Here is a 17,038-nt window from a genome sequence, read left to right as displayed (position 1 = left end):
AAGTGTCCAGAATACACTGGGGGGTATTTTTATGACTTTAAACATGGATAAATGTGAGATTGCGTGTCCCAATTTCTAAAAGAAATGTTAGCAGAATGTGAGATACATATTTTTTAAAGTCTCCTTTCCTAACACACATAGGCAAAGTTCTTCTAGAAATTGTCCTACATTTTTACAAGACTGCTGTTTTTAAATCCTAGGCCAGGTCTGTTTGCCCAGTACCATATGGGTTTAATGGCATAAAGAAAAGAACAGCACAGACTATTGACTCTCAGACATGGTAAGGATGGGAGTTCTTCATAAAAAGTGAATGCAAATTAGCATAATTTACCTTGTGCCCTGTTATATGGGAAGAAGTCTTCTCACACAGTAATACACAAAACAATATAGTGCCATTGGAGAACAAAAGCTGAGCTGAAACTCCGTAAAAAGTAATTTAAAAAAATACCAGAATCCTTTACAAAGAATGAACACATAGAAGATTTACTTCGTTTTTTAAAGTTAATTTTGAAGGTAAATTTTGCTCATACACGCTGAGCTTAGAATTACCTTCATTTGAAATTTGGCATAAGACATAAAGTCCAGAGAGGAACCTTGTAGAAGTGGTATCAGTGCAAAACCTGCAGGCAACTACAGTAAAATACTGAGTAAGTGCTAACAACTTCAAAGAGAAGACCCACAGGTATAGAAGCTTGCTATTTATGCAATTAATTTTCAGTGGTACTGAAAAGAAGTGAAATATTTTGCATATTGTTGTTATAAAGCAAAGCAGAGGTAGATTTATTAGCACAATTGCAATTCTCTACTTACATATTGTGTTATAGAAGATAGAAGTCAATAGTCACGTTTCGAATTAGTTTCCAAAACCCCCCTCATTTTCCTCATGAAGTCATTGGTGGGAAACAAATGGAAAGATTTGGGAGGAAAACACAAACTTTGCCCTCTAAGCAAGAACTATTTATATAAAAATAGATTCATCCAACCAGAAGAATAGATGGCACCATAGACGCCATGCCTACACAAAATAAAATTTCAGCTCATGTTCAGCCTCACAATTACATGTATTCCATCAGAGATAAATGACCTGTGTTTCAGAGCCAAAGTGTTTACTGGGTGAAAGAAAAACATATTTTAAATAATAAAACAGGGAAAAAAAAAAGACCAACAAATTTGACTAAGTACCTGATTACACAGATGGACTTCTAAATCCAATGGTTTAAAGTACTCCTCCCTTGGGTTTAGCATTGCTAGCTTCCCAGAAGAGGCTATTAATACAATGTACCAGAAAGCACATTTTCTCTTGGTCCATCATAAGCTTAAAAGCTCTAAAAAGGTATTATTCCAGGCTTCAGAGGATGTCAGTGACATGAAGCAAACCTTCTGATACAGAACCAGGGAGAAAACTTTGCAGCTTCACAAATGCCTGCTAACATCAATCATGGAGGAAACAGTACTAGCCTACATTGCAAGACACTTCATGCTTGGAGTCCTATATTAGAAGTATGTGTGTATATATGTAAAAAAAAAATAGCCTATTAATTATTCAATAATGGGAGAAACACTTCCATTCCCATTGAAATTAAAATGTCATTTCCCATAGCTATCTGAAATGGCCAACTCTTGTGAATTTTGCTGCTCAGCTCCATGTGGCATAGAAAGCTGCCATTTCTGGTGTTGCCCTTTGGCAGATCAGGCTGCTGGGCTCCATGCCTATTGTTCTCTTTTAATTACTTTTTAATACTGTGTATTATGCTACCCAACAGAGCAATAGCATCCAAAATCAGAGAGGAATCCTCAGCTTGTTCAATATGTGTGTGTCAGGAAAGACAGAAGCTTCTGGCTGCCATTTCCCTCTCCTGCTGTGACACCCTACCTGCAGTGTGATGCTCCTGTGGTGCCATCTGCAACCATGTTTGCAGAGAGAATGCCCATTTTCAGACAAACCAGCATTTAAATGCCACTCTCCTACCTGTGCAGAGAGCTACAAAGGAGCAGGAGAACTCTTTGTACATTATTCTTGCAGTAAAATCTAATTTGCAGTGTAGTTGGCACCAAGGCTAAAGTTCAGGCAATGCACAGATTATTCCCTTATCGGGAAGGCTTCAGAGCCTGGGAGGAAAATTCTCTTTGATCAATTGTGGTGCTCAGAAAGCTCACGTAAGATGGAAAACACAGAAATACCTTCCCACTTAAAAAAAAAAAAATTCTCTGCAGAATTAAAATTTAGCTAACACAAGAGATTAAGCTCTGATCAGTTTTGAATCTGTTAAGAACAGCAAGTATAAAAGCACATGCTTATATAAAAATCAGAGCTGTAACTGTCTCCAGTGTGGCATGCACAAGCATACTGCAGGCTGCTCAGTGTAATCAGCTTTAACACTCAACTAATTCATACTGATCATCACCAGATCCAAGGAGCTGTCAATTTTCCATGGTACAGGGCTAGCTTGAAGGCATTTGGTGCGGCTTGAACTTCTAGACATGATTAAATTTTGTATTTACAACGGCACGTTCTCCTTGATCTGAAAACCTCAAAGTTTGCATCTAGAGATATGTATGCTAACAAATGATCAACAGGAATAATCTACTGATAAAGACCTTAGCTACTTCTTATCAGAAGCCAAATTATATTTCCTGATTTTGTGTAGTTTTGTTTTGATTCAACAGATTGCCTCACATATTTTTCCTATTCTCACAGAAATTTGAGAGCTTTACCACTCAATGTGCACTTTATCGAAGTTTCATCCTGTCTTGTGCACATATTGCAAGACTATATAGAAATGCTAAGATTACCACTTCATGTCTTCAGTCCATCAGACTTAGCACCTTGCAACAAAACCCCAAGCTTCTCGTCTCAGAGAATGGCAAAGAAGAAAGTTTGCTGGAAATGATGACACACCATTAGTTTAATACTCTGAGGTGAGAGACTTGTTAGCTCTTACAGGCTGTAATTACAAAAACCAGCAGCAGAGCAAGAGGAAATGGCCTCAAGCTGCACCCAGGGAGCACCCAGGCTGGATATCAGGAAGAATTTCTTCACTGAAATGGTTGTCAAGCACTGAAACTGGCTATCCAGGGAAGTGGTGGAGTTACCATCCCTGGAGGGGTTCAGAAAATGGCTGTACATGGCATTTAGTGCTATCATTTAGTTGACAAGGTGGTATTCAGTCAAAGGTTAGACTCAGTGATTTTATGATTTAATTCTGATACTACACTTTCCTCACTTATTTTCTATGATGCATTTCTATCCAGAAAGTAACCTCAGTTTCAACATGCAGGTAAAAAGGAGGAGCAAAAATGTAATAGTATACTGATTGAACCAAAACACCTCTGCATTAATGCACTTTATTCACTGTTAAACCTCTTTGAAAAAGCAACCTACTTATACGTGTGATTCCCATTTCATTTGGTAAGCACAGTTTTTTTTAAAAGAACTTATCAATACTTTTAATTTTAGGCAGAAAAAAAAGAATTCATATGATCAGATCCAAAGTGTGACAGTAACAACTTGCAGCTGCTTATTCATCAGATTCTCTAAGGGCTGATCTGATTCTGAGAACAGATCCTGTGTATAAACCCTCGCTATTTTATTGAGGCCTGTGGTTGTAATAGAACCTGAGTATGCTTATTAAAAACAGCTGCTGTAACAGAAATAGAGAATCAGTGTATATTACCATTTAAAAACCCACAAATTGAATCAATAGAAGTCAGGAGAGACAAGCTTAAAGAGAAAAGTCCTTAAACAAAACTGAAAGATCAATCACTGTTCTTAATCTGCTATACACAATCACTTAATAAGGCTGTTATGAAACATAAATAAACATCATTCATAATGAGGAAGAAACATATGTGGTGTGCTGTTTTGCATCTATTTTTGCTATGTAGATATGTGAAGAAGGCCAGAAGTAGAGATACACAAAAACATTTAGATAATCTCTCTGCCTAAACTTGATAATTGCTAAAACAATGTACATAAAATGTGTTTTAATTTCATTTACATAATAATGGTCACTAAACAATAGGAAATCAAACTGCAATTTAAGATTTTTAAACTGTTTTCGACATCAAATTTTATTCCCTTCTCTTGGCTACTATTTCTTACAATTTTCTGGTTTCCTACTACAATGTAACCAATTCCCTCAGAGCTGCAACCTGGCTCCTTACAGAGTAAGGACATGTAGCTATGACAAACAACAACAGCAACAGATATGATGAAGATTAATATTCCTTTTTGTTGCAAGTTGTGTACAAGAAGCATTACTAGATCAGAGTGACGGTGGACTTCAATTTCAGAACAGAAACCCCAGTTATAAGAAAACTGTCACTGGTGAATGCTGAAAACATGAACTACAGGAACTCCTTCTGCAAAAGTTCTTTTATTGGCTGATCACTTTTGTTCACAGCCATGTAAGTGCTCACTGTGTGGGAGTTAATCATATTAGTTATCTGGTAAAAAAATGTGATTCATTTTGTCCTTCAGTGCTATTAACTACCCTGCTATATATGATTCACTGGAGAATTAATGAATTTAATCCCTCTGTTCAAATACAAAACCAAACAAGAATAACCCTCTGGTTTATAACTTTTAAATAGATAACTTAAAGCCTTAATGAAGCTTAGAGTACATTAGGAAGGCACCCACTGAAACTATTTAGCTAATGGTAACTAGACACTACCATTAGAAAGCCTAATTAATTGTGATTTAAAATTAACTCTGATTTGAAATGGACCATTAAACATCCAGACCAAAATTTTATCTATTTATTTGATGGCTTGCAGAAGATCAAATTAAAGAAGGAGTATCAATAAATTATCCCTAGTTACTTCAACACTGTTCTCAGTATTTGCACCTGCAGTTTAAAAACAAAATTTAAAATAATTGGCAGGCCTCAAACCTCATCTTAGATTGCATTTATCTTGTCATTTTAACATGCATATAGTTGTGAGGATAGGGAAAAAAATAGAAGTATATAAAAGATTTACAGAAGGCATGTAAAAATAGATTTATATGATAGACTTATCACTATTACTTTTTGCACTGTATCTTACAATCTCATACGATAAATTGCAAATAAGGCCCTGCTAAAGGAAGCACCCGATTTATGCTGTTACAAGTGCCCTTAATTTCAACAACAAAAACAGTCAAGATTTTACTGCAATAAATGAGATGACGTTCCAAAGAGGAAATAATTATTTCAAACCTTCATGTTCTATAAATAAGGAGAAAATTTCAAATTAATAAATGAAAAGCATAATAAGCTTAAAAAGCAAACCCCAGAAACTGGCTCAGAAGTTGCTAGCTTAAAATACACAAACTGGCAAACAAACAAAGCAATGAGACACATCACAGGAACTGCTCAGAACTGCTGCTCCCAGTCTGTGTTGCAGCACAGCTATTCTTTCACAGCACAGAATTTTCAGGGTATTAGCCAACAGGGCAGAAAAACCAAATATTTTACAGAAAATGAGTTATATTTATATCACAATCAAGTAAGGCCTTGTTTTAGAGAGATGTATTTTATGAGTCATTCTTAAAAGTATTTGCTAAATTCCCTCATGTCCCAACAAAAGAGACATAGTGCAAGCAAGTCTGAATAAAGTGAAGAATGTAAATTTTTAAAACGTATTATGAAAGACTTTTTCTTATCTCCCCATGGACCAAAAAAGAATACCAAATGAATACTCTGCATTTGAAATAAATGACTAGTGACAAAATAACCTTTGAAAGCAAGGGTTTGCTCCTGTTTCCCTTCTAAATTGATGGTCAGAAGCAATCCAGAGATTGACACGTTAGGGTAAGACACTGCTCCTGTGGTACCTTCCCCAATGACCACCCAAAAGTACCAAGAGCCACTCTGGCTCATCTGGGTGAGCAGTGGCTTCCCTGAACAAACCCACTCCACAACAGCACAGCTCCCAGGAGGCAGCAGAGTAGATATAAACCTTTACTGGGAGTCAAAGAGAAGTTGTTCCTGAACCTTTTGTAAGAGAACTGCCAAACTCAGAGCACAATAGAAGAAAGAGCAAATGAAAATAAAATCCCACCAAGCAAAACTCAAAAACCACAACCCTGGGTAGAAAAATGTATAAATTATCATTATGCTTGACTCAAATTACCTTTTCTTTCACTCCCAATATAGATGTGTCATCAGTGCCTTTGAGCAAACTGCATGAAGACCCTAACCAGGCTGCAGAAGCAGTAGTCAAGGACCCCTGCTGGATCTAAGCATGATCTCAGAATTCCTATTCTGTTTCTCACATCACTTCCTATCTTACTTTCCCTTTATATATCTATATAACAAAAAAATACTTGCCATTAACACTACAATATTAGTGTTAATATTAGTGTAATATTAATAAGGCCATCCAGAGCTGTCCTCTGCAGAGCAAGGATGACAAACTGGCGGGATTTCCATTGGGTTACATTTGGAAAGCTTTTCCACAATTGCATAAACCTCTTTGTTTTTTTAGAAAAAAAAAAAAAAAAAAAAGGTGAAAAAAATTAGAACTTTTTACATAAAATACATCAAGTAAACTGTAACTTGTGGACTGGGCTTCTGATCCTTGGCTCTATCAATAAGTTAATTCCTAACACAAAGAAATATGTGAACATTTATCAATTGATCCTTTGTTGTCTTACTTCAGCAATAAAGAACTCACCAGAAATATCCTTTCGAGTTGATCTTGAATGTCTTTCATTCCTGGAAAAGCAGCAACCCCTTGAATCATTTCTACAAAGATACAACCAACTCCCCTACAAAAGAAAAAAAAAAAAAAAAAGACAAGTTTAGAAAGATTTCTTATAGACCAAAAAGCCAACAACAATGCTTTTGTATCCTTTACCAGCATTTAATTTTTTTTTTTTTTTTTAAATTGATGCCAGGTGGAAGGACAGGCATGTGCATTTGCTAAAATCAGTGTCGACACATGAACATTTCTCAGGTGTTTGAAGAAAGGTGTAGAGGTAGCAGGAATATGGCTGGTGGGTGTTGAGACCAATAAAGGCAATGCTTTCATTTCTGTGTTAGGGCTTCCCAAGCAGAATAGTCATGCTCCCAAAGAAACTCTGGAGATGTGGGAATGGCAGTGAGGGAGCATCCTTGGGAGAAGCTGAATGGGGACAGACTGATGACATGAAAGCACACTTAGCATAGGAGGAGAATCTGGGAAAAGGTGAGTAAAAAGGAAAAGGGCACATGGCTGCTCACAGCCACTGAACTTAGCTACTGCCCAAAGGCTGGTAACTTGGGGGATGTACTTGCTTGGACTTTCTTCTCCCCTCTTCCAGCATAAATGAAAGAAGCTCAAAGCCCATAGCTGCTGACCCCATTCCCCAGGAGCTCTGGCTGAGAGGTCCTGCAACGGGCTGAGAAGCCATGGGCCTCCTCCTCTCCCCACAGCAGCCACCTCCTTTACAGCTCCTGTCCTTGGTGTCCCACACAGCCTACTTCACACGAGTCCTCCTCATCCCACTGAGTTAAGCCAGTGGCAGAAGTACTGGGAAATCAGATGGTAAAAATATCTGAGGCATACTAACTACAGCACAAAGAATGCATTCTCAAAGGTTGAGAAAAGCTTCTTGTGACTCTATCTCAAATTCCAGATAACCTGTAAACTCCTGCATCTCAAAAGACAAGCAAATTACAAACTTGCACTTGTATCTTTTCTGGATGAAAACAGCTCAAGAGTTGATTGTTCTCTCAGCAAAAATAATTTTAAGAGAAAACATCCCTCTTGGCTCTCAACAGGATGCAGAATTTGATGATACTGTTAAACTTCTTCAATTGCATTTTTCTCCATACATTTTTCTCCAACTTTCATATGCAAATACCCACGGATGCTGTATGACCATGTCTAAGCAACCACACAAAAATACTCTTCACTCAAAGTAATAACATGTTTAAATCCCCAAAATATGTATCAAAATGAACTAAGATTGTGCAACACTAACTACAGCACCACCTCCCCCTAAAACTGAGTGTTTTGTTTCTGTGTCAGAAAAATTCCAGCATTAACCTCTAATTTAACTTTGTTTTTAGAAGTAAATTATTTGGAATGCAGTAATTATATACCTTTTCATGGCTCATGCACCATGATGATGCATTCAGAAAGCAGCATTTCATTTTAGGATTTGTGTGCATATATTGGTGAGGAAGTGGTTCTAGAATAAAACAGCTTAATGAAAACAGGTTTCATATTTTCATTAAAACTGGAGCTGAGACAGGTACCACTTAACTAAAAGTATCAGTAAATAACCTCTGCTTACTCATCTCTCAGGCTTTGACAAATGCCCAGTAATGAATACAGGACAATGAGGACTGACAGTCAAATTTTTGAAGAAGAAAATGAAATATACATCACCACTTTCTAATTCTACAATCCAGAGCATGGGATACATTAAATAAAGCTTCTCATTGGCTAAGAAAAGTGGAAGAAAACTTTGGAAAGCACAGTTGCAGTCAAATTTTAGAATAAATCAGGTGTTTATAAACAAGAGGTTAAAATTTATGTTCCATATGCTTCTGCTGGTTACCAAATGAACTGAATTGATTAAACTGCCATTCATCATTTAGTCTGGTTAGTGCTTCATTAGGCACAGATAGGCACAATATATCTTAGTCAAATACTTATAAACAGTACCAGCATCTCAGGCAAGGAAAAAAAATCAAGATTTTAGCCAGGATCCATTTATTCAAGATGAGAAATAAAAGAACTGAACTTAGACTAAAGAAAGGAGAATCCCAGTGCTATTCTTGCAATCAGAAAACAGGCATTTGATTAAACCAACATATCACTTGAGAGCCTATACAAATCTGCAGAGAATCTTCATCTAGCTGTTTGAAATGCGGTAAGGCACCAGAAAGATTTTGCCAAATTTTGTACTATTTTACATTATTTATAAATTTGTCCACTTTTAGTGTTTCTGACACAAGTATAAGCAAAAAAAAAAAAAAAAAGAAAAATCAAGAACAGCAAACAAAACTGAAGGAAAATTTCCTGCTTGGAAAGCAGAATCCTATTACATGTCTTGGACGCTTATGCAGCCTAAAATTCCATTTAGTCACAAGCTGGAATAAAAGAGTACTGAAGTTAAACAAACACCTAATACAAAAATCAAAAGGATATTATCATCACTGGGGAGAGAAATATAAGCAACCTTCAAGATTTGAACTGGAAGACTGTTGTTCCCTTCAGCCCACTTGAAAATTAAGCTTATGAGCAGTTTCAAAGGTTATAGTGTTCAGCACATTGACCAGTAAGTCAATAGAAAGAGAAGTTTAAATGAATACTAAAAAAAGGGAAAATAGCAATACAGAAAAAGTATGACATTGAACTAGGAAATGGATAGGAAAGACCCAGAAAGCCATAACAGCACATAAAGGCTTGAAGATGGCTGGACGGTATTTTAGATGCCATAGTGGCATTGGTGAATTTCAGGATCACGGTAAGTAGAAACTTGACTCTGTAATAGGATCCCTGCACTGCAAACTCTAAGTGCACACACTGAAAATGAGAGAAGAAATAAAGCCTCTACAAGACCTTGAAATTTTGTCTTTTTTTTTGTAGACCTCACAAAATTTTAAACAGTTTAGAGATGCTTTTGAACAAAGAAAAAACTATTATCATGTCAGACAACTGGGTTTTGAGGAAAAATTAAGAAAATTATATCATTCTTGGCTACAAAAAACCCAAGGGACAAGGGAGAATGTGATGACTCTGTATTTAAAATTATGCAAAATGAAGGACAGGGAAGAACTCATTAGGATTTTAATGGTTCCCAGAATAGTAGGTAGATCCAAAAAAGTATAACTAGAAATAGCAGAATGCCTTTAGGAAATAAAAACTTTAGGGTGAGTGTTAGGGAAATAAAATCAATAATTGTGCTATACCCCAGCCTCCCAATGGACTTGAAGCCCAGTTACAGTCACGTAAAACTAAACAAGATGAAATACTTTGGAACATTCTTCAGGAAACAGACTTACATTAACAGTAGAATGGATAAGATGATCTCACCCATCACTCCCAGCTCTAGTTTCTATGATACAAAGGTCACTTCTTAAAATATGAAAGAGAGGCTTTAAGGTGCATGCATCTCCAAGGATATGTTATTTAGGTAAGTTTGTGCACGTTCAGCATACAATGACATTTTCAGGAAGCACTTAATAAATAATTTTTGACAAAAGAATATTGCCTTAACAAATTTAACAACCATTTCGCTGTATTCAGTTTGGATTTTCCCACTCTCTTTATAGGACTTCTGAGTTTGGATAAATAAGCCAAATGCTGCAATGTTGTTCAGAGTTCTTTCCAATGTAATGGCATAGGATAAACTTGGAAAGTAAAAGTGACAGCCATTTAATGCTGAAATGGGTGGTTTACTCTCTGATGACCAAAAGCATGACTAAACCTGTTGCTATATTGATGAGACCATACATGGCCATGCCATCTAATATTGCTCTTCTATTGTCCTGCTTAATTTCCTGGGACTCTAGCTGTCACTGTACAGCCTCAGACAGAGTAAGAGTTACTAGCACTGCTGAATGGCTTCCTTGGATGTGAATTGACATAGTAAATGAGCCTGTAAAAATGAAGTTGCATGCCTCAGGAACCTACTTTTTTTTGGTTTTGTTTTGCTTTTTTTCCCCCACAGCTTTTATAATTCAGAAGGGTATTCCCTTAAAATTAACTTGCTTACTGGTGGATTGGTTTTATGTGGCTTAGGGACTCACATTACTGTCTCTGTGAAACAAAGACCTTTATTGCTACAAGAATCTCCAGCATATCTGTACTTGAATACTGTAAAACAAACAAAAAAAACCCATAACACTTTTGGTAAGGCATAATATATAAAAGATTATAAGGGATGGTTCCTTCAGTTAATATTATGACTTATCTCGATGGAGCCATAAAAGAGAGTACAGACACACTCCAGAATGAGGAGCTGTTTCCAAACCAAGTTTTAGTTTATACTTATATCAAATATATAGAAAACCTGTATTCTTACTATATATGTTTTAAAGTGTTGAATATTCTGCCTTGAAGGAATTTGTAGCAGGCTCAGTGCAGGTGATAATATTCAGCACGGCCTTTGCAGTGAAAACCTATGCTGGATCTTCACATAATATTTTTATCTGGTCATTAAGCCTGTTTTCTGTGTGCAGGGTTTGGCTTCAGAGGGGGAAGGCATTTTATGGAAGCCAAGTAATTCCTTTCAGCAATTCCCTGCTGAGATTTCTGAAATTCAAAAGAACAATAGAGCTTTCATTCAAGTTTCTCAAACTACACACTGTAATGTTAAATATATCAGAATTAAAAAGCAAACAGACAAACAAATAAAAGCACAAACAAAACTCTACAAAAACTACACACATTCCCCTTCAAAATCCCACTGCTTTACTTTTTTATGGATTTGTCACCAAGATGTAATACTGGAACATCTTCCATAAGAACCTACTAATATACATGGCTGTAAGGGCAAAGAAAGATAAAAATCTTGTCTGATTTATTCAGGAAAACAAAGGTCATGTTCCTTTATCATCCTGGTTATGAACACAATGAAAACAAATTTTGAGGAAAAAGGAATGTAAAGCAAGGAACTTTTTTCCCCTTAGCTGACAAAAATCTGATTTATTTCTACTGCAGCAGACTGCCAGAATACCCACAAATGCTGAAGTTGGTTGGAATTCGTCTTTCATGACCATTACTCTTTGACATATAAGAAATAACATCTAATGGCCAAAACAGTCTGATAAAAATACACTGGCAATAAGGCGAACAGCAGTTCTCACATGAGATGTAATGAGTGAATCAAAATTTCCCTTTCATGATGACAAAAAACATTAAAATTTGTGCAGGAAGCATATGCAGTGAATGAAAAATAATTTACTTGAGAGCATAATAGCTCAAGGTATTTCTCTACAGTCAGACTTGAAGTAATTGTAATTACAAGAGAATAGAGCAGTCATGTTCTTGTGTGTGTCACTGAATACCTAGAGATAAAAGTTCCAGATTTTTTTTGCTTTGTAGCAAAATCTGTTCATATGGGGTTTCTGTATTAAGTTTCTGTATTAAAAAATACTATATTCATGAAGGACTGAAATCTACGTGAACCCTTCTTGTGGGATTCTTTCTATTGGACTCACTTGTTCTGTAAAAGCAGAGCCAAAATAAGCTCAAGAAAATACTCCTCAAACTTGAGGAACATTTTGCCAGGAGACACTTTCTTATTGAACATGTACCTCCTGGTTTTCTTTTCTGCATTCATATACTTTTATAATGTACTTTCTTTGCACACATGAAACATATTTCTAGCAATGAAAAAGTAACAGCAAATCAGATGCTGCAAATGGATAAAAGAAGTTTTCAGATGGGAACTGAAATGCCCTTCCCCTAACTACAGACCCAGACAGTTCCTCACTTCCTGACACACAGCATTTCTATGAATCTGAGCCTGTAAAATTTCCCAATCAAAAGCTAATTCAGCTGATAAAACTTTTGAAGAACTCACTGACAGCAAGCAAACTTTAATTAACAATACCTTTATAGTTACTGCAATATTACCTTAATACCCTAATCCTACACATTAGCATCTCTTTGGAGTGTAAATCATAATCCTGAGGAACATCAAGGGCAAAAGAACTAATTTCCCCTATGACGTTTTCCCTCTCAGGCCTCAAGAAGAGGTATTTCTTCAGGGCATACTGGGACTACTGCTCTCACACTTCTCTCACTACAAACCATTTACAGGAGAAACAGGATAAAGATGCCTTTGTAATATCCCCCATGTAAAAAACATCATTTGGTGCATCTGTGTCTACGACAAAATCCATTTCAATGTAATGAGTGTCTTAATTATGGTTGGAGGTCAAATATCCACAAAAGCATGCATGGAATTATAGTGAGCACTCAAATCCACACTCATAGCAGGCTATGTGTGAAAAGTGGTGTGTTCCCACATACCATTTATTTTTCTAATACTAGGATAGAGAAACTCCATATGAACAGGTTTCCCTAAATTAAGCTCAGATTTGAAATCATGTATAACGACCCAGATGTAACAAAGTTAAATAAGAGTGATTTAAGAAGCAATTTTGTAACATTTTACTGGCCTTGTTTTAATTTATTTCTTCCACAGTACTAAACATCGCTGATGCTAGTTAATCAAAATGAATTTAAAATATATTCCAGCCCATAACTGCTTAGGTTACCTGTACTGTGACTAAAAGTGTATTTTTTTATAAACAAAACAACAGAATATGCAAAAAAATTGCCAGCTGTTAGCAAATGCACCTTAAAGCCAGCTGTACTTCAAAATAAAATATCCCTAGTGACTTCTTGATGTAAGCAACCCAGATGCAGCAGCAGCACATGCATTACCAGAATCAAATGGATTTAATAGCCTGTTTAAATTGCTTCATTTACTAATATTATATTCCTCCTGTAAGGAACAAATAGAATAGGTTAATTTAGGGATTCTTCCCCTATGTTTCTGTGTTACTTATATATGGGTTTTAGTAATCCACAAACCCTTTATGTGTTGAATCCTATTTTCCTTGCATTGACTTTCAAAGGACTGTAAAATTCAAGGATTAGGACAAGTTACACCAGAGGCAATGCAAAACCATTTTCCTAGCTACTAGTAAGTCCTCATCAAGAGGGGGTAAAAAAAAAAAGCTATATCAAAGGTTATCACAACTCTTTGATGCAGCGGTGGGTAGTATAATACATTCATATAATGCTGCTGTATCAAACGCTGTCAGCAGTAAATCACAAAGCCTGACACACTGATTTCCATCACCAGCCTGACACCACTATTGAATGTACATCTTCATTAATATTATTTTATTGCCAGTGGCTATTTAAAAAAGAATGCAGGAGAATGTAGCATTGCATGTGGATCATTAGCTTTTAGTTACTATTCTAATTCTCTACACCAGCAAATGAAGTGTAAAAATAGCCTACAGCCTCTGCCACCTGCTTCCCAGCCACTGCCCAGTGGTTAATATTTGGAACTCTTTTTTTCATGCAGCTGGTCTTCTACTCTGTCGGAGCCTCACTTTCTGTTCCCAGGAAACCACCATGAAATGTCATTTATCATGGCTATAGAAAAAGCCCTGTGACTTTATTTTTTTTTCTTTTCTCTAGATAGAGGAAACAGCTGTGCTTCCTACCTTAACATTATTTAAATATTTAGTGAAGTGGCTGCCTAGTTTTGTCATCATGTAGATCATCAATAACGACACAGGAGAGCACACACTATCTGCCATAAGGATATAATGCCAGTAATTGCATAAAAATGCTAATGCTACAAACACACTTTTGATAACAAATTACCAAATTATCTTGGAATCTGATGGTAGACAGGTTTCTCCATGTCTCCCTTCCTCCCACTCTGGGAAGCCACTAAATGGCTTTAATGTAATTATGGCTCAGCTCTGTACCAGCATTGTGTAAGCACAGCCCCAAGGCTGCCTGTGCTCCTCTGTCAGATGTGCCAAGTAAGCACAAGTGACCTCAGCACACAGCTACACCTCTCACAATCAAACTGCAAGGGCTGTCTCAGACAACCCAGCAAAGCATAGGAGTAAAAATCTAAAGCTCCTCTGTCCCACACAGTACACACTTGCTCTTATCTGATTTCTGGTGTGGCAGAGGCAGAGCACAAATTGCTGCCATGTGAAAGAAACTATTACTAAGTTCCTTTTTCCTAAGCCCTTCATAGTTCCTCAGTTTGTACAGGGCAGAAAAATATTGTAATGGCTACAAACTGAGTATGAGAGGAATAGGACATTGTTTTTCATCTGAAACAGAACACACCACCTCTGATCCCCTGAGCACCTGGATTTTTTTTTAGGCCTTTATAAAATGCTCTGTGCAAGAGAACATAATTTATTGATATCATTGAAGATGTAACTATTGTGTTCTTCCCCAATACTTGAGTCATTCTTGTCAGAAAACAAAATAATGACCTGGATCACTGAGGCAGCAATTTAAGTCCTTCCTTGATCTTCCCTGCTGCCTTTTAACTTGAATACAAACATATGATTACAAAGGACATGCTCAGTCTGCAGGTATAGTAACCTTTAAATGTTTTTCATTAGCTACATGACTTAATCTTTACTACAGGAACACCACATAGTTTGACTGGACCTTCTAATAGCTCTTTTACTAAAATCATCATTGGGGCAAGTTAAAAGATCTATTTTTGACAAGCTATTGAACTTTGGAGAGAACCACTTTTATTTGTGGAAAAATTTTCAGCAATAATAAAAAATGTTTAAAAATCCTTTGTTCAGTTTCACAGTGCAGTGGTTTTTAAATTGGGAAAAGTTAGAAAAATAAATTTCCAATGTTGATTTTAACTAAAAAAAAGAAAAGCATTTTAAAGTGATTTTTGAGCAATTTGCCCTATTAAAGCATTAAAAATTTTCTTTAGCTGTTTCCATATATTCTCTGTAATTTACAAGTTGACTCATGTATGTGCAGACACACATGAATATGTGTGACTCAAGAACTGAACCAATGTATAGGGAACTGTGAGAAGATGAACAGAAAGGACTAGTTATCTCTCCCAGATATTTCCATCCTCTGAAGCAGTTGTCTTGCCTCACCCCAACCAAGCTGAGCTTCTTGCTGAAGGCATCCAAGGCATCCTCTTGGAAAAGAGGTGACTGTAAAACATCACGAGCAGATGGGCTGCAGAGTTTGTATGTCAAGACACCAGGTTGAACCTGGTATTTAGGAAAACAGGACAGTTTTAGGATATATGAGAAACTGAGATGCAGAAGGAAATTATTTTAAACCTCTGAAGTGGAGAATGGTCTGAGGGAAACCAGACAATTGATACAGAAGATGCTGCCTTTGCCTCTCTGGCACATTTGTAACATCACAGTGTTCACATTTGGAGTTTTCTCACTTCCCTTTCTTGCCTCTTGGCTCACCTTGCCTTAGAGCTCAAGGAACTGCAGCAGCCAGAGCCCAGTTACACTAAGCACTCACTTCAGTATTAGATATTCTAGTATTTATACTCTGTAACCCCTTCACACCAAACAATCCTGTGATTTCTAAATCATGTCTCCAGGAGTCAAGATTTTCAGGAATACCTAAGCTTTCATCCTGTAATCTCCGATTTCAGCTACAGGACTAAACACAACCTCATGTTTAGTTCCTTTCCCCAGCAAAAAAAAAAAATCAATTCTACATGTTCAGTTTCACTATTACACTAAAAGATTACCTTAAAAATATTATTCACACACCATATGAAAACATAAGGTGCTTTTAACCTTATCTTACAGTTACCTCTAGATTTTATATAAGCATAATTCTAACTTTGGTTTGCCTGTGTTTCAGTGAATAGCAAAAAAATTACTGTATTTTTCTGAAAATTCCTCAGTATAATTTTTTCTCAAATGAATGGGTTGTAAAGGTTTAAAAAGTCAAACATGCACTAAAAAGCCAAACCCAAGCCAACCAACCAACCAAAAAAACCTCACAGCAAACAAGCAAGCAAAGAAAACAAAACCCAAACATCCCAGAGCATCTTCCTTTCTTTGTAAGAAAAAGGATTTTTTTTCCATATTTCAGAATTTGTACAGATTACAGAGATCCTGTCACCTCAAAACCTACAGAATAAATGAAAAACATCCAGCTTGGTTTTTAATAGTCAAAACCCCAAATACTTTCCTCGTTCCACACAGCACTAAATGATGTCATCAAAAATGAGCAAGGTGATATATATTGTACAAATCAAGCTCTTTTCTAAACCTGCAAGTATAAATAAAATCTGTAGCTTTGAAAGAAAGCTATTCAACAATATTTACTGCTACCAGATACAGTAGATTAAGAACTGAGGCTTTATGCTCAGAAGAGAACCAGAGAATTCTGCTTTACTCCTTGCTACAAGCGGGCATGGTGAAAGTCCATCTTCTGCAAAACAAGTGTCATATCCTATGGAAGCACCACACTAAGACTCCATGAGCCAGACTCCAGTCTCTTGCAAAGCACCACTGGGTGCTCTGTCAGCAGCTGGAAGCAGCTG

The 17,038-nt window shown here is 36.5% G+C and overlaps 1 protein-coding gene across 1 annotated transcript in view; it reads right to left on the bottom strand.

Moving 5' to 3' along the window:
* Positions 1-17,038, bottom strand: part of CDK14 (cyclin dependent kinase 14) — a 316,030-nt gene that overhangs the window by 118,278 nt on the left and 180,714 nt on the right. The window contains exon 10 of the mRNA XM_058833227.1: positions 6,661-6,754. Within this exon, the coding sequence (XP_058689210.1) occupies positions 6,661-6,754 (94 nt within the window). The remainder of the gene's footprint in view (positions 1-6,660; positions 6,755-17,038) is intronic.

The sequence above is a fragment of the Poecile atricapillus genome, chromosome 2 (genome assembly GCF_030490865.1).
Source record: "Poecile atricapillus isolate bPoeAtr1 chromosome 2, bPoeAtr1.hap1, whole genome shotgun sequence".
Lineage (NCBI taxonomy): Eukaryota > Metazoa > Chordata > Aves > Passeriformes > Paridae > Poecile > Poecile atricapillus.
Note: the sequence above shows the minus strand (reverse complement) of the source record. Positions and strands in the feature narration are given on the sequence as shown.